Source organism: Carassius gibelio, chromosome B1 (assembly GCF_023724105.1).
Source record: "Carassius gibelio isolate Cgi1373 ecotype wild population from Czech Republic chromosome B1, carGib1.2-hapl.c, whole genome shotgun sequence".
NCBI classification, from domain to species: Eukaryota; Metazoa; Chordata; class Actinopteri; order Cypriniformes; family Cyprinidae; genus Carassius; species Carassius gibelio.
Genome location: NC_068396.1, coordinates 19,944,546 through 19,966,534, shown reverse-complemented (window position 1 = coordinate 19,966,534; position 21,989 = coordinate 19,944,546). Strand labels below are relative to the sequence as shown.

Genomic DNA, 21,989 nt, shown 5'->3' with positions numbered 1-21,989 from the left:
AATCCCACATTTACACACACTGATATGAACGGTTTGAACTGATAACTGATAACTGTAACATAATTTTACTGACTTTTAAATAAAAAGTACCTCGTTTCTAACTAGTTATTAGGAAATAAAAAGGGCATATAATTGTGATATTCCTGACTCTCTGTATTGGAGACTCACACTGTCCTCTGTACATCTTCTCTCCTTTCACTGATTTGGTTACCATGGAGAACAGTATTCACCAGAGCAGGGGGAGGCTGGCACACTTATGCTCAGAGAACAGTAGAGATTTACACCCATATAAATGTACACACACACACACACACACACACAACTTTCCTCTTCCGTCTCTCTCATTCCATATGTGCTGACCTCAGGTCTGCAGTTAAATTAAATTAAACTTGTTTACTGTCTGATTTTTATGGGGTCTTCTGATACTTAGTGACTAGTGATCTCCCTGCACAAGAAAATCCTATTCATGCTATTCAGGAATACAGTGAAACCACTGTTCCTGCCCTCTCAGAGATGTAATCTCTCTCTGTCTCGTAACAATGGCCAGGTCTCAGTGGCCTACATTTTGAAATGTTTTATTTCCCCTTTTCTCTTCAGTTCTCTAGTTGGGAGAGGAGCTCTAGAATCAAGCCTTTGCAAGATGAGAAGCTTTAATGGCTTTAGCTGCCCTGGATATTGTTGTGAACTGGCTTTTGGAGAAAAAAATAAATACAAGTGAATCAGAGAGAAAGTGAATCCTTCATTGTGCATACGGCTCGAATTTGATCTAATTCAAGGATTAAAGCCTTGGATTATTTTACTCATCCTCGACTGCACAAAATTAGTGATGAGCAATCTTGCCATCTATCCATCTTTTAGGAAGCATATTGAAAATTATTAGGTGTTGATTTTCTCAGTTCCTACTCAAACCCATCTAAACATGATCGGCAATACAAGTTTTCACCTATAAGTGTGAATTACTTTCTGATTATCAATAAAAACATGTCATATTTTTCCACTGAGACAGACTGAAGGTCTGTGGTCCATCTTTTCGAGATCAATGTTGCAGTTGTAGTCTCCCAGTGGCTCTGAGGGGAAGAGTGTGGGCAGCATTGTCTCGTCACTGGACTGAATAATGGGAAGGGCTAGCAATAGCACTGTGGGATTAGCAGGGATTGCTAATCCTTCCCGAGAGTGTTTCTCTGGCTGGCTGACAGCTGTGGGCCACTGCACATCTGATTTACCTCAGATTATGCTGGAGCTGTGCCAACTGGATCCAATCAGGCCATGATGCTCTCTCGTCCCTTCTCTCTCACTCTCCCTCATATCCATCCCGTCCTAGAACTGATTCTCTCCTCTTTAAGATCAGGTCAACACCGAAATGCAATGCCTTTGTCGGAAAGGTATCTCGCACTGGCTTCTTCAAAAAAATGATTCTGGATGTTCACGGTGTTGAAGGTTGACCCTGTGAGAGGGGATCCATTATCTAGGAGGACGCCACCATGTGAGTAGCATGAATTAGTTAGTTTGTCACCATTAGAAGTCAATCATTTGACTCCTGTATGAAGTATCAACCATCTGTCGTGACATTGCAGAATTATGAGGCTTTTTTAGCATCATATATGCTTTTGTGCGTCATATAAGATCTCGCTTTAATAATCCATTTGCGACTGATCATCAGGTGCTAAAGATGACTAACGTTACAGGCTTTTCGGGGGATGTCTGCTTTTCCGTTCTCACACCATTCATCCGATCGATAAAACATGCAGTGTCGGTTGCAGGGTGTGCATGTGATCTACACAGTTCTGTATCGCACAGACCTTTGGCTTTCTTGAAGAATCACTGAGATCAGTCAAAGAAAATAAGGTCCTACTTGACCCAAATTTCCTGCCGCCAAGACAGCCTCGGTGTATTACAATAGGAGTGGATTTACTGTCATTCTAAGGGTGCTTTAAGAGCCTAACTCTAGATCAATAGATTGGACCTCTGTGCTTTTAAAGCCGTGAACTTGTTGTCAAGGCAAGAGCTGTTCATTTGATTTAGCATTCCCGCTAATCATGTCAGATCAAGCCTGGCTAGCTAAAAAAAAAGTGAGAGGGAGAAGGAGAGAGTGTAAGAGAGAGGGTGAGAGAAATATGGGTAGAGGAAGTGAAGAAATATGGTGTCGGCGGATGTATTTTAGGCAGCCTCAGCCATCCATCTCATGAATGAACCATTACAGGGCTCGATAATAGGGCTTCATTGGGGAAAATGAAAGAGATGGGAGGAAGCAGACTGACAAATATGAGGCTGATGATATAATAACTTGTGCATTTGCAATGCAAAAATCTAGCCAGATGAAAAGGGATGGCTGATTTCGGTTACTTCTTATTGAGAAGATAGTTAACCTCCATTGTAACAGTATACGTTTGATTTAATTATATTTCTTCTTGTTTATATTTGTTTAGAATTGGTATTCTAGAAGTGGTGTTTAATTAGCATATGATGCACAGTAAAACCATGCTAATGATACCATCTACAGCCATATGTGTCTTTTTGGCTGTTGTGTCACTCCTTGCTTCATATTTTAGCACCTTGTGCTACTGTCGGAGCATTGCAGTTTTGGAACATTTAACAATAACGTTCATTTTATTGTTTCTGGTTTCTGTTTCTTCCTATTCAAATATACACACATGCAATTAAAATTATTCAAACCCTGATATATTGTTATAATGTTCAAATGTAAGCTTTTCTAAGAGTTTTTAAAGGTTCTTTTCTCACCAAACTTTTGTTCATTTTCGAAACATGAATTAAGATATTTTTATTGAAACATGACAGATTTCTGTTTGTTCTCTGAAAGTCCACACAACCAACATTTTGACACTTAATTAAGTTCATAAATAGACTGTAAGAGTAATCCTTATAAATCAAGTGGTAAGTTCACAGTTGATTTATATGATGAATATGTTTCATTTAAGCCTTCATTCAGATATAACTGATCAATCAATGCACATAAATCGAGCAATCAAATATGGTAAATGTAAGGTGATATTCTTGTGTCATGCAAGCATGTAAAATTTTTTGCAAGAACCAATTAGATTTGTTCTTATACGTCAAGCAAATATGGTTGCCATAATTAAAGAGCTTTGTGCGTTGCTCAATACTTTTTAATGTATAAAAGTTTTGGTAGCATGTACTTTCAGTGGATACAAAAAATGAGAGAATATTAAAAATATATTTTCAGTTGTGTCCCAAAAATGAACACAAGTCTTATGTTATGGACTTGAAATGACATGATGACAGTTTTCTTTTCTTGATTCTCTTCATTTGTGCTCTTAGTAGACCTCCAGTTATTAAATTGCACAATCTTTCAGGTCATTAAAGATGCAATAAAATCTGAGCTTTCAAGCTTATTAGCTTTAAGATTATGTTTGTTAGTAAACTTCCTAATTCAATAAGAATTAAGTTGAAAACTGTGCTTTTCAATCTATTTATGTGGTTTTTAGGTACCATCAGCTTTCAAGGCTTGTACCGTGATCTACAACCTTAGAATGACTTTTCAAAATATAGCTGCCAACAGCAATTAGTGCAATCCAGCAGGTGTAGGAAACTGTAAAGAAGTTGATTGACTGACTTGAAAATAGCCTCGTTTGTACCTTATGTAACTTGGTTTAGAGTGATTGACTTGATTATGTAATATTGCAGCTCATATTTATACCTGCTCAACAATGTCAGTTCATATTCCTTGCCTATTGCTCAGAGAAATTGCTAGATTAAAATTACATTAGCTAGATATAGTTAACGAATTAACAATATTTGATAGTGTGTGGATGCACTGTATTGTATGCATTTTATGTTTATATGTCTGTCTTTCTCTCTGTCTTATTTTAAATGTAAACCTATTTTTTTAAATACTGTAAAACAATGTAATTCAAGTATTCTGAATGCCAATATATTAGCGATTCTGTAATCTTGATAATTTACAATGATCATCAATCTCTGCTGGCCTTAAACACTTGTATTTGTCTATGCAGGTGATGTGGGTATGTAACCTGTGCAGAAAACAGCAAGAAATCCTAACTAAATCAGGAGAATGGTTTTCATCAGGGCCTGGGGGGAGACCTCTTAGTGTTGGCGCTCCCCTCAGTGTCCCTGAGTTGGAGAAGGACAGGAAGTTGCGCTCCAGATCACAGGCTCCGGTTGCTAACAACACTCTGCCACCCAGCACTGGTGCTAGTGACCCCACCAAGGGAGCAGATACGATGCCCACTTCACGCTCCCGCAGTGAACCACCACGAGACAAGTAGGCCAAAAAACGATTACAATTTATACACGACAATCCTAAGTTATATTTCTCAAAGCCTGCAAAGTATGCAGTGCAGGGGTGCATATTTACGTGGCAACTGAAATAAGCTTTTGTATTTTGTGTCAACTAAGAATGGGTCATAAAGGTTTTCTTGTTGTCTTTTGGGTGTGATCAACTAGGTTATATGTGACCCTGGACCACAAAAGCAGTCTTTGTCTTTTTTTGAAAGTTTAATAAATAGGCTTTCCATTGACGTATGGTTTATTAGGATCAGACAATATTTGGCCGACATACAACTATTTGAAGATCTGGAATCTTAGGGTGCAATCGAAAAAAATCGTAATACTGAGAAAATCGCCTTTGAAGTTGCCCAAATGAATTCTAAGCAATGCATATTACTAATCATGAATCAAGTTTTGATAAATTTACGATAGGAAATTTACAAAATATCTTCATGGAACTTGATCTTTGGGTGTTGCTTGATCCCGGACGAGCCCCCAATTTATGTTACGACCCGGCTCAAAGTCATAACATAAAGAGGACAACTGACAAGATGATTTCAAATAAAGAAATTGTAAGTTTATTTAAAATTAAACAAATAATGTCTAGGGTTTGAACACAAGATAATTATAGTAAATATCAACACAAAATCAAATCAATAAACAGTTGGAAGTGAGGTTGGTAGAGTTGTGGAAATCATATGGGAACGCAAATTCAAGAACCCACTCTTCAAACAAAAATCACAAAACCCAAATGAGAGAGAACTAGTCAAAATTCAGGAGCTCCTTAAATAGTTTGCCTCAGGTGCAAATGATCTTCATTAGAGCAATCCCGCCCGCCAAAAAGGAGTCAGTCCTAGAACTCAAAAGATAATAGCAAGAATACCTTCATTCATAATTCACACAGCGAATAATAACTTAATCTATATTAAATTGCATTATGGACAAACATGAATTTACAATGGACAATAGTATATTTATTAAGATTAGCTCAGAATAATAAAGGCTTCAAATGTGTTAAATGGTCAGTTGTTGTGGTTTGTTGTTAGTTCATAACAAATGCATTAACTAATGTGGTCCCACTTTATATAAGGTGGCCTTAACTACTATGTATAGTATTTACAAAAATAAAAAAATAAAAAATAAAAACTATTGAATTGCAAATCAATTTTGCTGCTATTTAGGTGCGATACAGGTAGGGTTAGGTTAGGTTTGGTGGTATGGGTTTGTTTAAGGGCATATTAAGATGTAAGAGTTTGGTCAGCAGTTTAATTATGAATGTAATTACAGAAATTAATTACAGATGTAATCACATGCATGCATTTAAAAAAAATATATGTTCAACACGTATGTACTAAATAAGTGCATTCTATCAAATGATTAATTTAAATGTAAGTACATAGTAGTTAAGGTCACCTAATATAACTACTGTTAGTTGATTGGACCTTACTGCCATGTTTTAAGATGGCATGTCAAATTCGTAGTTGTTCCAGGATTATGTGAAGCAGTTCAAATTGTAGAGGGGTTTGTTAAGGCCAAATAGTCAGCTAGTAATCAGTTTTCAAAATATGTGGTGTTACATATCCCTGTTGTCAACATACAATTTGTTCTATTTTAAGCTGGACATTTCAACAAAATCTGTTTATCCTGACCTGTTTTCAACTGGCAGTACGTGGACTGCACCTCCTGCCTTATAGTCTCTTTATAAGATGATGACTGTTGCTTTTCTTCCTATCAGATGCATATTCTACTAACCTCCTTTTTGGATTTGAATTCCCACAATTTGAAACAGTAGTTGTGCTATTTATCTTAAATAACTGCTATTGTAGCAGTTGTAAAGGCAAAATGGATGCAGCACTTGGAAATTCTAAATGCTATACAGTATCTCACAGTCTTTCCAACTTCTGTCTGCTGAATGATAGGAAGAGACCAGTGTCCCTGCACGAGCAGAACGGAAAGGTGGTGGGACGTGGAGAGAGAAGGCGAGGCCCAGGCCGGTTGTCATCACAGGCCTCTGAAGACCGAGCTCCAGGTGAGAAGCGTGACAGCAGGCGATTGGAGAAAGTCCACTCGCAGGAATATCCAGAAGATGAGCCCACCCATCCCCAGCGGCGAAGTAGACAGGAAGAGGAAGAGCGAGAGCGTCAAAGACGAGAGGCAGAGTATCAGACTCGGTACCGCAGTGACCCGAACCTTGCACGCTACCCTGTTAAACCGCAGAAGGAGGAACAGGAAATGCGTATGCATGCCAAAGTGTCCAAAATGCGTCAGGAGCGTCATCACAGTGACCAAGCCATCAACGAAGTTGGATTAATGCAAGATGGGGGTGAGGCAGCTGGAAATAGAATGAGCAGGCAACGAGTGGCTAACAACGAAGACCGCAAGGCCCTTTTAGAAAACCATCGAGCTTATTCTGTGGACAGGACCGTGGGGGGTGGCATTGGGGGACAAGGATCCCTCACGAAACAGGGCCACGGGGGCCCTCAAGTGGGCCCTACTGGGCCTCCAGACCTCAGGGATGGAAAGGACTGGGGCCCAAAGGGGTATCTGGAACCTGGGTCCGCAGCTTTTCTGCACAGGGCTAAGCGGGAAAAGGCTGCAGAAATCATGCGTAAAGATTCTTCTCTTAGCTCTGACCAATCTGAGTCATTACGGCCTCCTCCACCTAGAGCCTATAGACCCAAACGAGGCCTCAACAAAAGGCAGATGTCCATCAGTAGCTCGGAAGAAGAGGGCGGCTCCACGCCTGAATACACCAGCTGTGAGGATGTGGAGATTGAAAGTGTTAGTGAAAAAGGTAGGTAATCTTTATGTAGCTCATATTATTGTCAAATAGTCCCAAATTCACTGAACACTCTTGTTTACATACACAATACAGTGGTAAATTTGGTGATAAATTATTATTATTATTTTTTTTAATTGTATATTTTTCAATGATCATGGCAGCAGTAAGTGTAAACAGATTAATGGTGTGTGTTTGGTGTGGGACTCTGGGCCATGGGCACTGACACCATTTTATTACTAAGTGATTAAGTGACGTGACATACAGCCAAGTATGGTGATCCATACTCAGAATTCATGCTCTGCATTTAACCCATCCAAAGTGCACACACACAGCAGTGAACACACACACACACCATGAACACACATCCAGAGCAGTGGGCAGCCATTTATGCTGTGGCACCCGGGGAGCAGTTGGGGGTTCAGTAACTTGCTCAAGGGCACCTAAGTTGTGGTATTGCCGGCCAGAGACTCGAACCCACAACCTTAGGGTTAGGAGTCAAACTCTCCTAACAACTAGGCCATGACTTCCCCAAACACAAGGTTATTAAAGTAGAGGGTGTTTTAAACTAAAATGAGAAACTGTCTTTGATTAAGTAAGTTTATTTTCTTAAATGTTATACTGGAAACAAATGAACAGTGCAGTCAACTAATTCAGTATTAGTCCAAATAAATTGTATATATAAACTATACGTTTAGTGGTCAGTAAGAATTATTATAATTATTTTTTTTAAAGAACTAGTACTTTCATTCACCAAGAATTTATTATATTGGACCAAAATGACAGTAAAGACATTTATAATGTTAAAACATTTCTGTTTCTATATTTCTATCCTATCACCTCCACAAAAATATGAAGCAGCACAACTGTTTTCAACATTGATAATACAAATCAGCATATTAAAAATTATTTCTGAAGGATCATGTGACACTGAAGACTGGAGTAATGATGCTGAACATTCAACTTTGACCAAAGGAATAAATTACATTTTAATGTATATTGAGCTAGTTATTTAAGAATATATAAAAATATCAGTTTTTACTGTATTTTTGATTAAATGAATGCAACCTTGGTTGAGCTGAAGATATTTCTTTCAAAAACATTAAAAAAAACATTTAGTGTAACTATGCTCTTTATTCTGCTCACACACACTATTTCTAAAAGTGAATAAAAACACAGAGAAAATGCAAATCAGGAATAATACAACAGTAAAACTGCTACCCACACTTTATGGATTTAATCTTTAAAATGCAACTTTCACTTGTTCGGCTTCGATGAATGCAAATAATTAACATCTTAAACAGCTCTGTTTTGCATTTAGTGTGAAATCCAAGGTCAGCTAGGGTGATGTGAATGTATTGTATGTGCGAGTGTGTGCACGACACTTGCACTGCAGCTTTGATCAGTTCCAGTCAGCTCCCAATGTTATAATACGTTTTTAATAATTACATGAATATATATATATATATATATATATATATATATATATATAGTTTTTTCTGCATAATTCATAGCCATGCATAGCATCATCTTACGTGCGTCATAGAAGCTGTTCAACCATGATGATCAGTCTTGAGTCTGAGGTCTGTGAAACAAACCCTGCTGATTCATGCAGTGAAGCTCCATTTGTTTATTTGGAACATTTTAGGGCACCAGATTTGGGAATTAGGTCATCAGCTCTCTCACATAAAACCACTGAGTGACTGACTGGCTGGCTTTCATCAGTCCTGGGATGTAGCATGTTCCATTTGGGGACCTTTTGATATTCATCCTTGGGTAACCCATTCCAGCTCTGAGCATGATTACGCTTTGGCTCTTTCCATTACTCTCAGCTGCAGACCACAGAATTTTGAAAGTCCTTGGCATTATGCATTTGTAATCAAGCTCCAATTTGGTCAAATTATGTTAAAATTGTGAAAATTAGATTTATATTTAGCGTCACCCCACCATCACCTCCTCCTATCCTGTCCTAAAAATGCAAAAGACAGAGATTGCACCAACACTGGAGATGAGATAACATGTTTTCATTGAATTTATTGATTTGATGCCAATTTTGGTCTGCTGGTTATTTATCCTGAAAAAGGTCTTAAACATGAATAACTTGAATCTTGACGTATTGTTTGTGATTATTGTTGTGCATGTGTATTTATTACCAATTGAGTAGGATTTAGGATTTATACTTATAGAAGTGTTGATATAATTACTAATAATTGTTGAACTCAATATTTACATTTTTACTATATAAACTTTTGAGAGAAGTTAGTTTTGCCAGTTTTCATAACATATAGAGTGTGTTCATTTATATGAGAAATATAATGATTTAGGAAAGCTGAAGAGGTAGAATAGATGCTTCACATGAGTTGGCATTTTCTTAATATGTGGTTACATGAAATTGCAATAATTCTGATAAAATGTGTTATTATAATTTTATAAGGGGTAACCTATATTGTAACTTCAAAGAGTTTTTCTACATGATTTAACTCATATAAAGTAGTTTTACTTGTATAACTTAATGGAATTAGGTTGATTTTAATTAACGTTTTTAAACTCAAGTAAAACCGTTTCGTTTAGATGTTACATTGTTAACAATCACAGAGCTAATGAGACTTCATTCCTGATGACTAGGACAAGCTAATACTGGACAGAAGCTTATAATGTCAGTGATTGCCAAGGGAATAGCTCCTGCTTCATTCAGTATGTTCGCAGGGTCTTCTTGGCCACTATACATTAGACATGTAAGACAGTTTTATGAATGTAATCAAGATGATCAAATGAGACTGTAAAATTTTATACAGACCATATATTATCTTGTTTGGGCTTTGGCACTTTAAACATCCCCCACCTTTGTTGCTGAAGGCAAAGATACTTTGTGATATGCTCCCCTTAAGTTAAATGAACTCTCTATTAATTTACAGCATTAGTTTTCTTCTTAAGTGTAAATCTATGAGACTATTCTTATACACAGTATATCAAGAGAGATAATTCCCTCTTCCTATACGGTAAAGGTCAAGTTCTGGGCATGTATTGATTAGGCCTGTCAGAATAACGCATGCGATTAAATGTTAAACACAGTTAATTTTTCTTACTGCTTTTAAAGCATTTATTCTGTATTGTATGACATTGGCCAGAATGATTGACAGGTTGAAATGATAAAAATCTCCTTTGTACATTATATTTATATATGAAAATACATTTTCTCTAGAAGTGTTATTCACATAAAATAAAAATAAAATTAAAAAAAAGTATCTGAATCCACTAGCATGTTTCTTACAAAACAAGTTTGTAATTACGAAAAAAAAAAAATAGATTAATGTCAGTCAAAGCTAAAAACATCAATAAACATTTTAAGGACTTATTAAATTTATTTCAGCTAGTTGCCAACATTTGTCATGTTCTATTAAGTAATTTAATTAACTAAAACTAAGTAAACTTAATAAAACTATTAAATAACTCTAACAAATAAAAAAAGTTAAGTCTAATAGTATATTACTCACAAATCGGTTTTCATCTGGAAGCTACACAGTTTTTAAAACAGCCCTCCATTATGAGTGCCATCAGGCTTTTACAACTCTATTTTGGATTAATTATTTTAATTTTTGCAGGTGACTGGGACTGTCATCCGCTGGACCCAACTGTGTGGCATGTTAGTATTTCAATTGTATTTCAATCATATTTTTCAGTCATGTATCAGTGGCAATGAATAATAGCAGAAACAGAAGATGTTTGACGACAGCGTTTCTGTAGCTGAACTCATTGAACTGTATGTTTACATATACATGTCATGTCAGCAATGTGTGTTCAGCATAAATGGGACTAAAAAAGCATTGTTTGCTTCCTCACAGCATCCAGTGAGCTGGCAGCCATCCAAAGAGGGAGATCATTTGATTGGCCGCATCACTCTAAGTAAGCGCTCCACCATGCCACGAGAAGCCGGTTCCCTGCTGGGTCTGAAGGTGAGCTTGTCAATGGCAGTTAACACTAGCTAATCACATCTTTGTCCGTGTTTTGTACTTGAGGGGTTGGACTACACTGAAGGTTGTGTCCCGTTTACTCTATTGAAATTTTACAGGCATCCAGATGTGACAAAATATAGTTAATAATATGGAAATAATGATGATAAAATAAACATCTAAAGCTATTCTGACAGCTAGCAAACAAACCAGCCCTAAACAACAGCTTTCCTTACAGCTTTTTGCTTTATAATTGAAGTGTAATGCAGATCCAGCTCAGTAGAAAGAAGGAGGACCTTGTCCAAGTTAGGAATCTCCACCCAGACAGAAGTCACTGCTGAAGAGACTTGCTTTCAGTCTGTGCTGCAAATTTAGGTCAAAGTTCAAAAACTTGAACCCAAAGCGAAATTGGCATAGGGAAATTTATTTGCCTCCAGAAGTCCATCAGGTGAAAATCTTCATTGCACTGATTCCCATTAAAATGACTGGATTTTACTTGCTAACCTTTGCAACAGTAAGGTCATTGCACACTTTTTTGAAAAAAATTGACCTCACCTTATGGCAATCACGTTTACACACTGCCTCCGAAATATTCATCCGTCATTAAAAGAAATTCAGATCGGGTTCGATTTTTTCAGTTTGAGTTTTTTGACAGTTCACAGCCACTGTACAAGCGAACGCCAAAATACAGAATGCCGATTGTCAAGTAATCCACTTCCTTCCACACTGAGCTCACAGAAACTGGTGGTCTTCTTTCTATTATGTGGTTTTGAATCACCGCTGCTCCTGATGCGGAGGTAATGATAAAGGTAACAATGACAAGGTTTGTTATAGTTCTATTATGACAACCCTTGAAAGATTTTGGCATGGGAATGATAATGACAATGGTACTGTATTTGGTCTTGGTCTTGGCAGAATACAACTGCTACGCTGCTGCTGCTTTTGGTTATTGATGTTGTTGTAGATTATTACTGCTGCTGCAAAGCAAGTACAGTAACTTGCTATGGCCAATAAATAGGCAGATATGGTGCTGTAAGTATTTAAGACATACTGCTGATGCACAAATACTATATGTAATAACATGAGCACACCTATACAGGTGGAGCTGGGGAAGGAAACTATTCTTTTTTTTTTTTTCTCCATTTCGTTCACCCAATGGAGTCTGGGTTCGTTGCTACTGTCATCTTTTGGCTTGCTTAAACAGCACTGATGCTACGGGATGAGAAAAAACTTGAAATGACGCGGGCTGAATAACGACACTGCTGTTCTCAGTAGAGCTTCTCATCGCTGAATTGAACTAGTTTAATTACTGAACTCATCTGAATCAAAACTGTACCAAACAATGACACTTTTGTCCACTAGAGCTGCTTTATGGCAGAATTTTGGATTTGTATAAGTGGTTCTGTTACTTTCCTGTTTAACACCATAAAGCTGATTTGACTTGACTTGATGCGTCTGTCCTGTCCAGGTGGTTGGTGGAAAAATGACAGAGGCAGGGAGACTGGGGGCCTTTATCACCAAAGTAAAGAAAGGAAGTTTGGCTGACATTGTAGGCCATTTACGAGCAGGTAATAATTATAAAAATTAGACTGACTTATTTTGTAAGAAAGTTGCAGTATTTAAATATTTAAGTTTCTCCTTAGCTTTATGAATGTCTTCTGCTAGATCTCCGTTGATATTTTTGGTTGCATATCTACGTGTAATTTTTCACAGCTCATTATTCAGTCAGTCTGTCTATGCAGGACGCCGCCAAGTGCTAAATGGTTTCTTTTTTTGATTTCAGGCGATGAGGTTTTACAGTGGAACGGAAAGGCGTTGCCTGGAGCAACTAAAAAAGAAGTTTACAACATTATTCTGGAGTCCCAGTCAGCACCTCAAGTGGAAATAGTTGTTTCCAGACCAATTGGGTAAGCTAAACAAACCAAAAAAAAAAAAAAAACGAGCGGCTAGTTTAGAAATTAAATAAAGAAAACAAACTTTTAGATTTATGAGTGACTTCAGTGATTTTTCTTCCTGTTGCATGTTAAAGATGTATTCAGCGAATTCTGTCCAAAAACTTCTTGAAAAAGGTCTATAGAGCTTATCAGTAAGTAAAGTAGTATCTGAGAGTGTTTGTCTTCCCAGTGTCCCCATTGTCACCCTACATGCTCCAGACCCTGATCTCACCCTTAAAACTGTTCAGCCATCGCATTAGAGCGGTCCTTCGGTTCCCTATTCTTTCCTGCGTCTGGACAGTTTTGCTATGATGTCTCAAGAGGGAATGTGCAGTCAAGTTTGTGTGTATGTGTGTGGAAAAACGAACCGAGAGAGAAGCTAATGATCTGTCAACTGACACTCTTTTCTCCTGTGCTCCAATTGTCTGTTTCTTGCAGAGATACTCCAAGACTTCCAGGAACATCACATCCTCCTCTAGAATCAAGTAGGTTTTGTGACTAGTTTAAAAAGATGGTTCTAGTGAAAATTCTGACATCATTTACTCACACTTGTGTCATTTCAAACCTGTATGACTTTGTTTGTTACGTAGAGCACAAAAGGAGATATTTAGCAGAATGTCCAAGCTGCTTTTTCCACGCGGTTAAAATGCATCAAAAAGAGAGTCACTATTGAATTTCATTGTTTGACACAAGGGCAGTGTTAATCACTTCAACAAAATTATTTTCAAAAACTGTCATTAAAGGTATAGTTCAACAAAAATATTAAAATGTTGTCATCATTTTCGCACCCTTGTGTCATTCCAAACCTGTATGTCGAACACAAAAGAAGATATTTTAAAGAACCAAACAGTTGTTGGTTCCCATTGACTTCCATGGGAGGGAAATAAATACTATGGAAGTCAATGGGACCATTTTTTGATTACCAGCATTCTTCAAGATATTTTCTTTTATGTTCTACATAAGACAGAAAATTATATAGGTTTAGAACAACATGTGGGTAAACTATCATCTTTATCGAATGTGACATGACAAAAACTATGATTAAAAATCAAAATTAAGTACATTTTACCATTAAGTGTGCAATATATCACAGCTGTATACTTATTATGTCAACTTTTTGAACTTATAGCTGGTTCGAGTTCTATAGATGAATCCCAAAAGATGGAGCGTCCATCCATCTCTGTAATGTCACCGACTAGTCCTGGGATGTTGAGAGACCTCCCTCTGGTTCTGCCGGGACAGCTGTCGGTGAGCATGGAGAGGGGGAAAACACTTTGCAGAAAAAAATATGTAGACAAATTTTCACACCTGAAAATGAATGTGGCATGTGACAAGGTTGACGTATTTTATCTGTTAACTGAGTAATACATTTTTTTTTATTGCCAACACTTTAAAACTTGGAGAAATTGATATGTTTATTTATTATTATTCTAATTTTTAAATTATATATATATATATATATATATATATATATATATATATATATATATATATATATATATATATATATATATATATAAATGTTTTTTGTTTTTTTTTATACCAAGGTGAAATTATGGTATGATAAAGTGGGCCATCAGCTTATTGTCAATGTCCTACAAGCACGAGAACTGCCCCCTCGACCAGACGGACGACCCAGAAATCCCTACGTCAAAATGTATTTTCTTCCTGATAGAAGGTAAAATATTTAAAATGTATTAATAATAATTCAAAAATATTTCACAATATTATTGTTTTACTGTATTTTTGCTTAGCAGAGTTGAGACTTAAAAGCACTACAACTATATGACTGTAAACTTTTGAATGGTAGTGTAAACGGATGGCCTCAAAATTTTTTATTTTTTTCTAACAATTTTTTTTTTTCTGTCTTTGATAATATATTTGTCCATGCACTAGCTCTCTAATGTAAGATCTGACTTGCATTTTCCATTTTGGGTTTTGCTGAGTATCTGAAATACATTCCATGCCAAAAGATTAAATAATAAGCAAGCGGTAATGGAATCTGCAGACTATTGTGCTGATTTCTAGGAGTAATTTGCAAAATTTGCAGACTGCATGCATTCTTTTAAGCACACTACATTCGTCTATATAGTGACAAGAGCAAGAGACGGACGAAAACGGTGAAGAAGAGTGCAGAGCCAAAGTGGAACCAGACGTTCCTGTACTCTCACGTCCACCGCAGAGACTTCAGAGAGCGCATGCTGGAGATCACTGTTTGGGACCAGCCCAGGGTCCAAGAGGAAGAGAGTGAATTTCTGGGAGAGGTGTGTGTGCTTAAATTAGTATGTCCTGACATTAAGATGTCAAGGTATCTATATCTAGCTTCAAAACAACACATAATATGTACTTGTGTTCCATTTTCTTGACTCCACTGGTAATAATATATATATATATAATATAATATAATATATATATATATATATATATATATATATATATATATATATATATATATATATATATATATATATATATATATATATATATATATATATAAATGTACATATTTATTTATTTATAAATCCAAGCCAGTGGGAGCATAGCAATTTGCTCTTTGAAGTCCATTTTGTTAATATGCTAATTTATACATCCCCCTGGTGTGCAGTTGCTCTGAAGCAGACAATTGATGTTTCTCAGGTGTAAAGTGTCTCTGGTACTCCTATTCTTTCATGTTTCAAATTCCCCTTTACTGGTTTTCGTTTTGACCAGATTCTGATCGAGCTGGAAACAGCTCTATTGGATGACCAGCCACACTGGTACAAATTGCAGACTCATGATGTGTCGTCCCTACCATTGCCCCAGCCGTCCCCATGCCTCCCTCGCAGACATGTTCATGGAGACAGTCCAAGTAAAAAACTGCAAAGTAAGTATAAGCTGGCATATTTGTTCTAACAGTGTGTGTCACTGTAAAAAGTGAGGTCTTCATAAAAAGAAATCAAGGTAACTGTTTGCATTTCTTTTTCTTTTTTCTTTTTCTTTTCTTAAAATCTAAACCCAAATTTAAACATTTTATGAACACAATTAGGCTACCTGTTCAGGAAAGTATCTTTTATAGATGATGTCCTCAGTTAAAAGTTAAAATCAAGTGATGCAAATTGTTTCCTTTATTTACATGGTTTTAAATTGGTCAGTATTATGGGCCCTATAATACACCCATCACAATGCGACGCAAGGCAAAGCGTAAGTATGTTTGCTAGTTTCAATCCAGCATCCAGCACCACGTCATTTAATTAGCAAATGCATTTGCGTGCTGGTCTAGAAAAGAGGCGTGTTGAGGCACATTGCTGGTGCAATGCTATTTTAAGGAGCTGAAAATAGACTGAGCCATAGACCAGCTCAAACCTGGTCTAAAGTCTGGTCCAACGTTTTTTCTTTATTTAAAGAGCGTACACGCTGCTTATTTAACACAGGGACGCACAGCAGCACACAAACATGCCAAATATAAAAAATTAAAGGATTGCAATGCATAAGATTTTTATATGCATTTATAAGATATATATAAATGCCTACATGTCATAATGGATAGTCAACACATGTATCAGAATTAGGCTATTTGCTCGCACACAAACATCTCCATTTCATCTCGGAGACGCGTTCTGTCTTTGCACTTGTCAAATTCCATGGTGTAAATGGCAAATCCATCATGGCACGAGCGCAACTGGCTCTTAAAGGGAATGGAAAATGAGACTCTGATTGGTTTATTGCACGTTACGCCCAAAAAACACCCTTTACTCATTAAGAGAATAGGGACAACCCGTTTAGACTATGCGCCCGGGTGCGCCAACCGTTTTTCCGTCGTTAAAATAGCAAAAGTGGATTTGGACACACCCTGAGTGCACCTGCGCCATGCGCTTTACAATTTGCTTTTAGATCGTTAAAATAGGGTCCTATGTGTTTAATTTCATGTTTTTCTGTGAGAAATGTGAATGTCATGAAGAGCAACGTACTTGTTCTATACGCAATCAAATGTATTTAAAAAAAAAAAAAGTTTTTATCTTTTGAAGAAAAATCTTTTGAATTTATTTCATGTTTGATAATTTTCAATTTAAGACAAAAATATTTTAGTCTAGTGTGATCCAATGCTGTGAATGCTTTATACTTCAGTTATTAATTTTCCATGTTGTAGTTTTATTGCTTTATATAGCTTTAGTTTACTGATGTTTATTGTCCAGTGCATGATAATCATTATTTATTGAAAAAAACAAACAAACAAAATACATATAGTTTCTATACTTTTCTTCATTAAAAAAATATTGTACATCTTGCCTTTTATTACTTACAATTTATCTTAATTTATATATATATATATATATATATATATATATATATATATATATATATATATACATCATCCTTACGCATATTATAAACTGTTTTTATTGTTTTCAAAACCAAAAGAGACTTTGTTAATGAACATTTCCATCACTAATGTTATTGATGAGATTAATACTGATAATTTAAAGCAGACGAGCAAAGACAGAAGAAAGAAGTTACTGAACATGAGAACAAAATCAACAGCTACAGTATAAATAAAGCAAGTAAATGATCAAACAATGCAACCACATTAATTATTCATACCCCAGTTTGTGTTGAGAAGAGGGTGGAGGAAAAATGAGGTAAAACTGAATTGCTTTGAATGCAGGTTGCACTGCAGTTATAATTTTTGTTGTACTTTATGTTCAGTAGTTGAACTGTATGCTGTGTGTGTGTGTGTGTGTGTCTCAGGATCTCATCGCATCATTGAAACAGATTATGATGATGGTATAACGGTAGTGTCCACAGGTGGGTGGGGACAATCATTACTCTGAAGAGTAGAAACCCATCACAGGGTGAGAAAGAAAGCTAATGTCACATATTTATTACTAGCGTTTACAGTTGTTGTTGTTTCCTGTTCTTTTGAGCCTTTTAGTTGCATACAAGCATACAAATTAATTTATTCTGAATTGGCAAAAAGATGAAAGCATAAAATCAAACAGAGTGTGTATGCTTAGAATATAATAATATATAACAAAAGAAGGCTCTGTTAGTTTGAGAAAAACAGAACAGAGTCTTTCTCCTCCTGTGCTGGGCTGTCGAGTGTACCACAGAACCACAGAAACACCCCACATGAATTCTGTGCATGGACACTGTGGAGGAATGACTCCACAATCACGCTCTATATAAAACACACTTTTATCACCTTCATAAGACCTGTTAAATTTTGTTGTCAAGCTGGAGTAGCTAGAGGTTATAAAGTGATTATAACAGTGTATAACAGCATGTAACATGATTAGTATGGGTCTTATGAAAATGGGTGTTACCTCTGTTGCATGCCTGCATAGAAAAGCTTGCTGTAGAATTTAGAGCATAAAAGATAAATAAGCTGTTTTTTTATACTTTATTCCATGACTATTTTGAACATAAGAGTACTGCAAGTTGTCAGACCTGCAGTAAACACGGTATACTCTTATGTATCTTGGATATCCAAGATAAAATCTAAGGATTGTTGTCTGGACAATCTGTTTGACTGAAATTTTCTTATACAGTTGCACCTATATATATATATATATATATATATATATATATATATATATATATATATATATATATATATATATATATATATATATATATATATATATATGTATATATATATATATATATATATATATATATATGTATATATATATATATATATATATATATGTATATATATATATATATATATATAGTTAATGTCAATACTGAGAACTTGATAATGTGACATATTTTGATATTTATATTACTTTTACATAAAAGAACTCAGGATTTATTCAGGATTCATTTGAACATTGGGGGTTGTGGGGGATATATTGGAGTGCTTTCCATTTATATTCTGTTTATTAATTTAGGAAAACTTCCACTTGTTCAGAGTTAGTGCTTTGAGGAGCAATCATAAAAAGTTCAATAAGATGCATGAGTCATGAATTCTCAGAAACCCTGTAGCATTTAATGCTTAATTTAGGCACATTTAAAATTCCTTTCAACATTGATTGGGGGACGATTCACTTCCTTCCCAAATCTACTTTTTAACGTTAACTGCATGCATGCCAAATTTCTTTTACAAAAAGCCCCAATTTCTTACTATTGCAAATCAGTGTGCTTCTCCAGTTCAAAATCGTGCTAAATACATTCACTTCATAGTTCATAGACATTTTCATGAGTGAATTGTAGTGGAAACTGTATGTGTTTCAGTGAAAATGATACAAATGCTGTTAAATCCTTAATGAATTAGTTAAATTCTGTGGTTGTAACCATCAAATCCTTGATGAAATGTAGCATCATCTGTAGTGGTTTACAGTTGTACTTTAGAAAATTAATTAATGACATTGATACAGATTGCTTTTGTGGTGTTGTTTGCTCAATATTAGTTCAGATGTGAATCAAGCATTGTTTTTGCTGTTTAACTAGTTTTGATCACTATGTCAAGAAATACCACAAAATAATGAAAAAATGGATAGAAAGAAGATATAAAGAAGCCATTGTATGGTGCCGTTATGTTGAAATAATTTTTGTAAGGGAAAACTCCCACTGATAGCATCAAAAAAAATAAATAAATCCATATCATATTTTTACAATAACACAATTCAAGGCTTTATAGATTTCTACCGCCACACAAGACTTGCCATCTTTTTAGAGACTTTCTTACCTTTTACTAAACTCATGCATCATGTGCAGTTAATTCTTATATTTGTTCTGCCAAGCGAATGAAATATAAGTCAAATGTAAAACATGACACCAATTGATCATGAAAATAAATGCATAAAAGGGGACAAATTCAGACAAATCCTAACAGTACAATCATACAGAGCAGATTTAGTTTTTCTTTATTTATTTTTTGCTTGTTTTCTTTCTAGCATGTGTAGAGCAGTAGCAATTGTGCTGGTAATTCAGCACAATACTTTGGCATGAATTGTTGTAGTAGTTTTAGAAATGTGAATGTTAATGTGTCACTCTCCAATGTCCCTATTTTATTTATTTTTGGCTGGAACAAGTCCATGACACAGAATGTACTTGTATTAAAGCAGCAGAGAGGAACTCCAGGGACAGGGAGAGGTCAAGCACACTGACCGTACCTGAGAGACAGGCAGCCATACAGCATCGCTCGCGCTCAGTGTCCCCACACAGAGAAGACCAATGTAGAGCCCGCTCTCGACCTGCACACGTCCCTATGCAGAGGTGAGCCACATCAACTGGATACCACAACCTAACTGACCAATCATAGAAACTATTTAACAGTTTAGATTTTTGGCCTTTGTTATTTTTCAATTATTATTGTATATTATATTTAATTATAATAGCATTTATAGTAATAATAATAATAATTATTATTATTAATTTGTTAAAGTCATTGTTGTATTTGTTTTTATTTGTTGCATTTATTGATATTTATTTTGATGTTATTTTATAGTATAATTTTTTTCAATCATATAATAATAAACATTATTATTATTTTACCATTGAAAATCACTGTTTGTTTCTTTCTGACTTTTTTCTTATAAGCTGTTGCTGATTAATAATTCCTGTTCCCCTTTGTCAGATCACTACAACGTGAGTCAGAAGTGATTCTGATGAATGGGGATCGCTTGTGAGAGCCTATCTACTTCAAGTGAAATAAAACGAGCCAATGCATATTGGCATACTATAATTGCACCAGCTGCTTTGCATCGCAGCGCGAGTATATAACAAGCAGCAGGTGCATTCGCATACCTGTCTTTCGCTTTGGAGCCAGACAGTGAATGCTGTTCCTGTCTCCTGCAAGATTCTACAGAACGGTGATTCGAGTCTCTGCGAGGAAGCCTCTGTGTGGTGTTGGTGTGAGGACGCGTGCAGTGGTGGTCGCAATCTCTCTGTGTCAACAATTTGAGCAAAACAGCTGTTTTCACAGCGTTGTTGGTTCAGTGGGCATGACACTCAGAGTGCTCACACAGGATTGCACTACTTCCCTGTGTGTAGCCGCGGCTATCTCCTTGTGCGTTTCAGCACTTCAGAGGGCTGACATGATCAATCTACTTCTTTTTCAAGATGTCATTCAGATGGTGTATTTCTGGATACAGCCAATGTTTGACTCCGGCATACAGGCATGATCGCAGTATCACGTGTTTGGGCTATAAGCACGCTGAGATGGCGCTCATGGATGACCACATGACTGTTGCAGCGTAACGGTCGAGACTCCGTTACCTCGAAAAAGGTGGAGCCCCTTCGCTTATTTCCCGATCTAGCCCTTCTTCTGCCCAGCTGAAGAAGCCTACTTCGGTTAATAGCCTTGATGATAGCCTCGGCCTTGATAATAGCCTCGGCCCCCTCACTCATCTGTAACGCTACCCGCGGAGCCTCCAAGAGTGCGCACTGGGCCGCCCCCGGTGGTCCCAGTCATTTCTTTTGGAGCTCCACTGGATGATCAGATGTCGGTCGCTGCATCGGAGGGTGAGCTAATCTCCTCTTGGGATGACGACTCGGCTGCGCTGCCCCCCTCAGGTGTGCCAGCTTTGTCCGAGTCAGACCCCCAGCTAAAGGCTATGCTTTCCCGGGCCGCCGCAAGTGTCGGGCTCGAGTGGAACCCCCCCACCGTGTCCTGAACCTTTGCGGCTGGACGATTGGTATCTCGGGGCGGCCCGTGCCGGTTCACAGCACCCTGCCCCAGTGCCTTTCTTTCCGGAAGTGCATGAGGAGGTTACAAGGACAAGGACTGCACCTTTTTGAAAGTGAAAAAGTGACATGAAATTCAGCCAAGTTTGGTGATCCATACTCAGAATTCGTGCTCTGCATTTAACCCATCCAAAGTGCACACACACAGAGCAGTGAACACACACACACACTGTGAACACACAACTGGAGCAGTGGACAGCCATTTATGCTGCGGCACCCGGGGAGCAGTTGGGGGTTTGATGCCTTGCTCAAGGGCACCTCAGTCATGTTATTGCCGGCCCAAGATTCAAACCCACAATCGTAGGGTTAGGAGTCAAACTCTCTAACCACTAGGCCACGACTTCCCCGGAACCATTCTGGTGCCTCTTCCTCCCTCACTACCCTTGACGGCGG

General features: G+C 36.9%; 1 protein-coding gene across 9 annotated transcripts in view; it reads left to right on the top strand.

Moving 5' to 3' along the window:
- rims1b (regulating synaptic membrane exocytosis 1b) overlaps positions 1-21,989 on the top strand; it is a 67,982-nt gene that overhangs the window by 23,761 nt on the left and 22,232 nt on the right. For 7 of the 9 annotated variants that reach the window (XM_052545676.1, XM_052545669.1, XM_052545666.1 and 4 more), the window contains 13 exons: positions 3,993-4,261; positions 6,186-7,060; positions 10,648-10,688; positions 10,888-10,998; positions 12,464-12,563; positions 12,779-12,902; positions 13,368-13,414; positions 14,059-14,177; positions 14,477-14,607; positions 15,022-15,193; positions 15,639-15,792; positions 17,655-17,711; positions 19,973-20,126. In XM_052545676.1, coding sequence (XP_052401636.1) covers positions 3,993-4,261; positions 6,186-7,060; positions 10,648-10,688; positions 10,888-10,998; positions 12,464-12,563; positions 12,779-12,902; positions 13,368-13,414; positions 14,059-14,177; positions 14,477-14,607; positions 15,022-15,193; positions 15,639-15,792; positions 17,655-17,711; positions 19,973-20,126 — 2,354 coding nt within the window. The remainder of the gene's footprint in view (positions 1-3,992; positions 4,262-6,185; positions 7,061-10,647; positions 10,689-10,887; positions 10,999-12,463; positions 12,564-12,778; positions 12,903-13,367; positions 13,415-14,058; positions 14,178-14,476; positions 14,608-15,021; positions 15,194-15,638; positions 15,793-17,654; positions 17,712-19,972; positions 20,127-21,989) is intronic. The other 2 variants (XM_052545667.1, XM_052545673.1) reach the window with 1 other exon arrangement.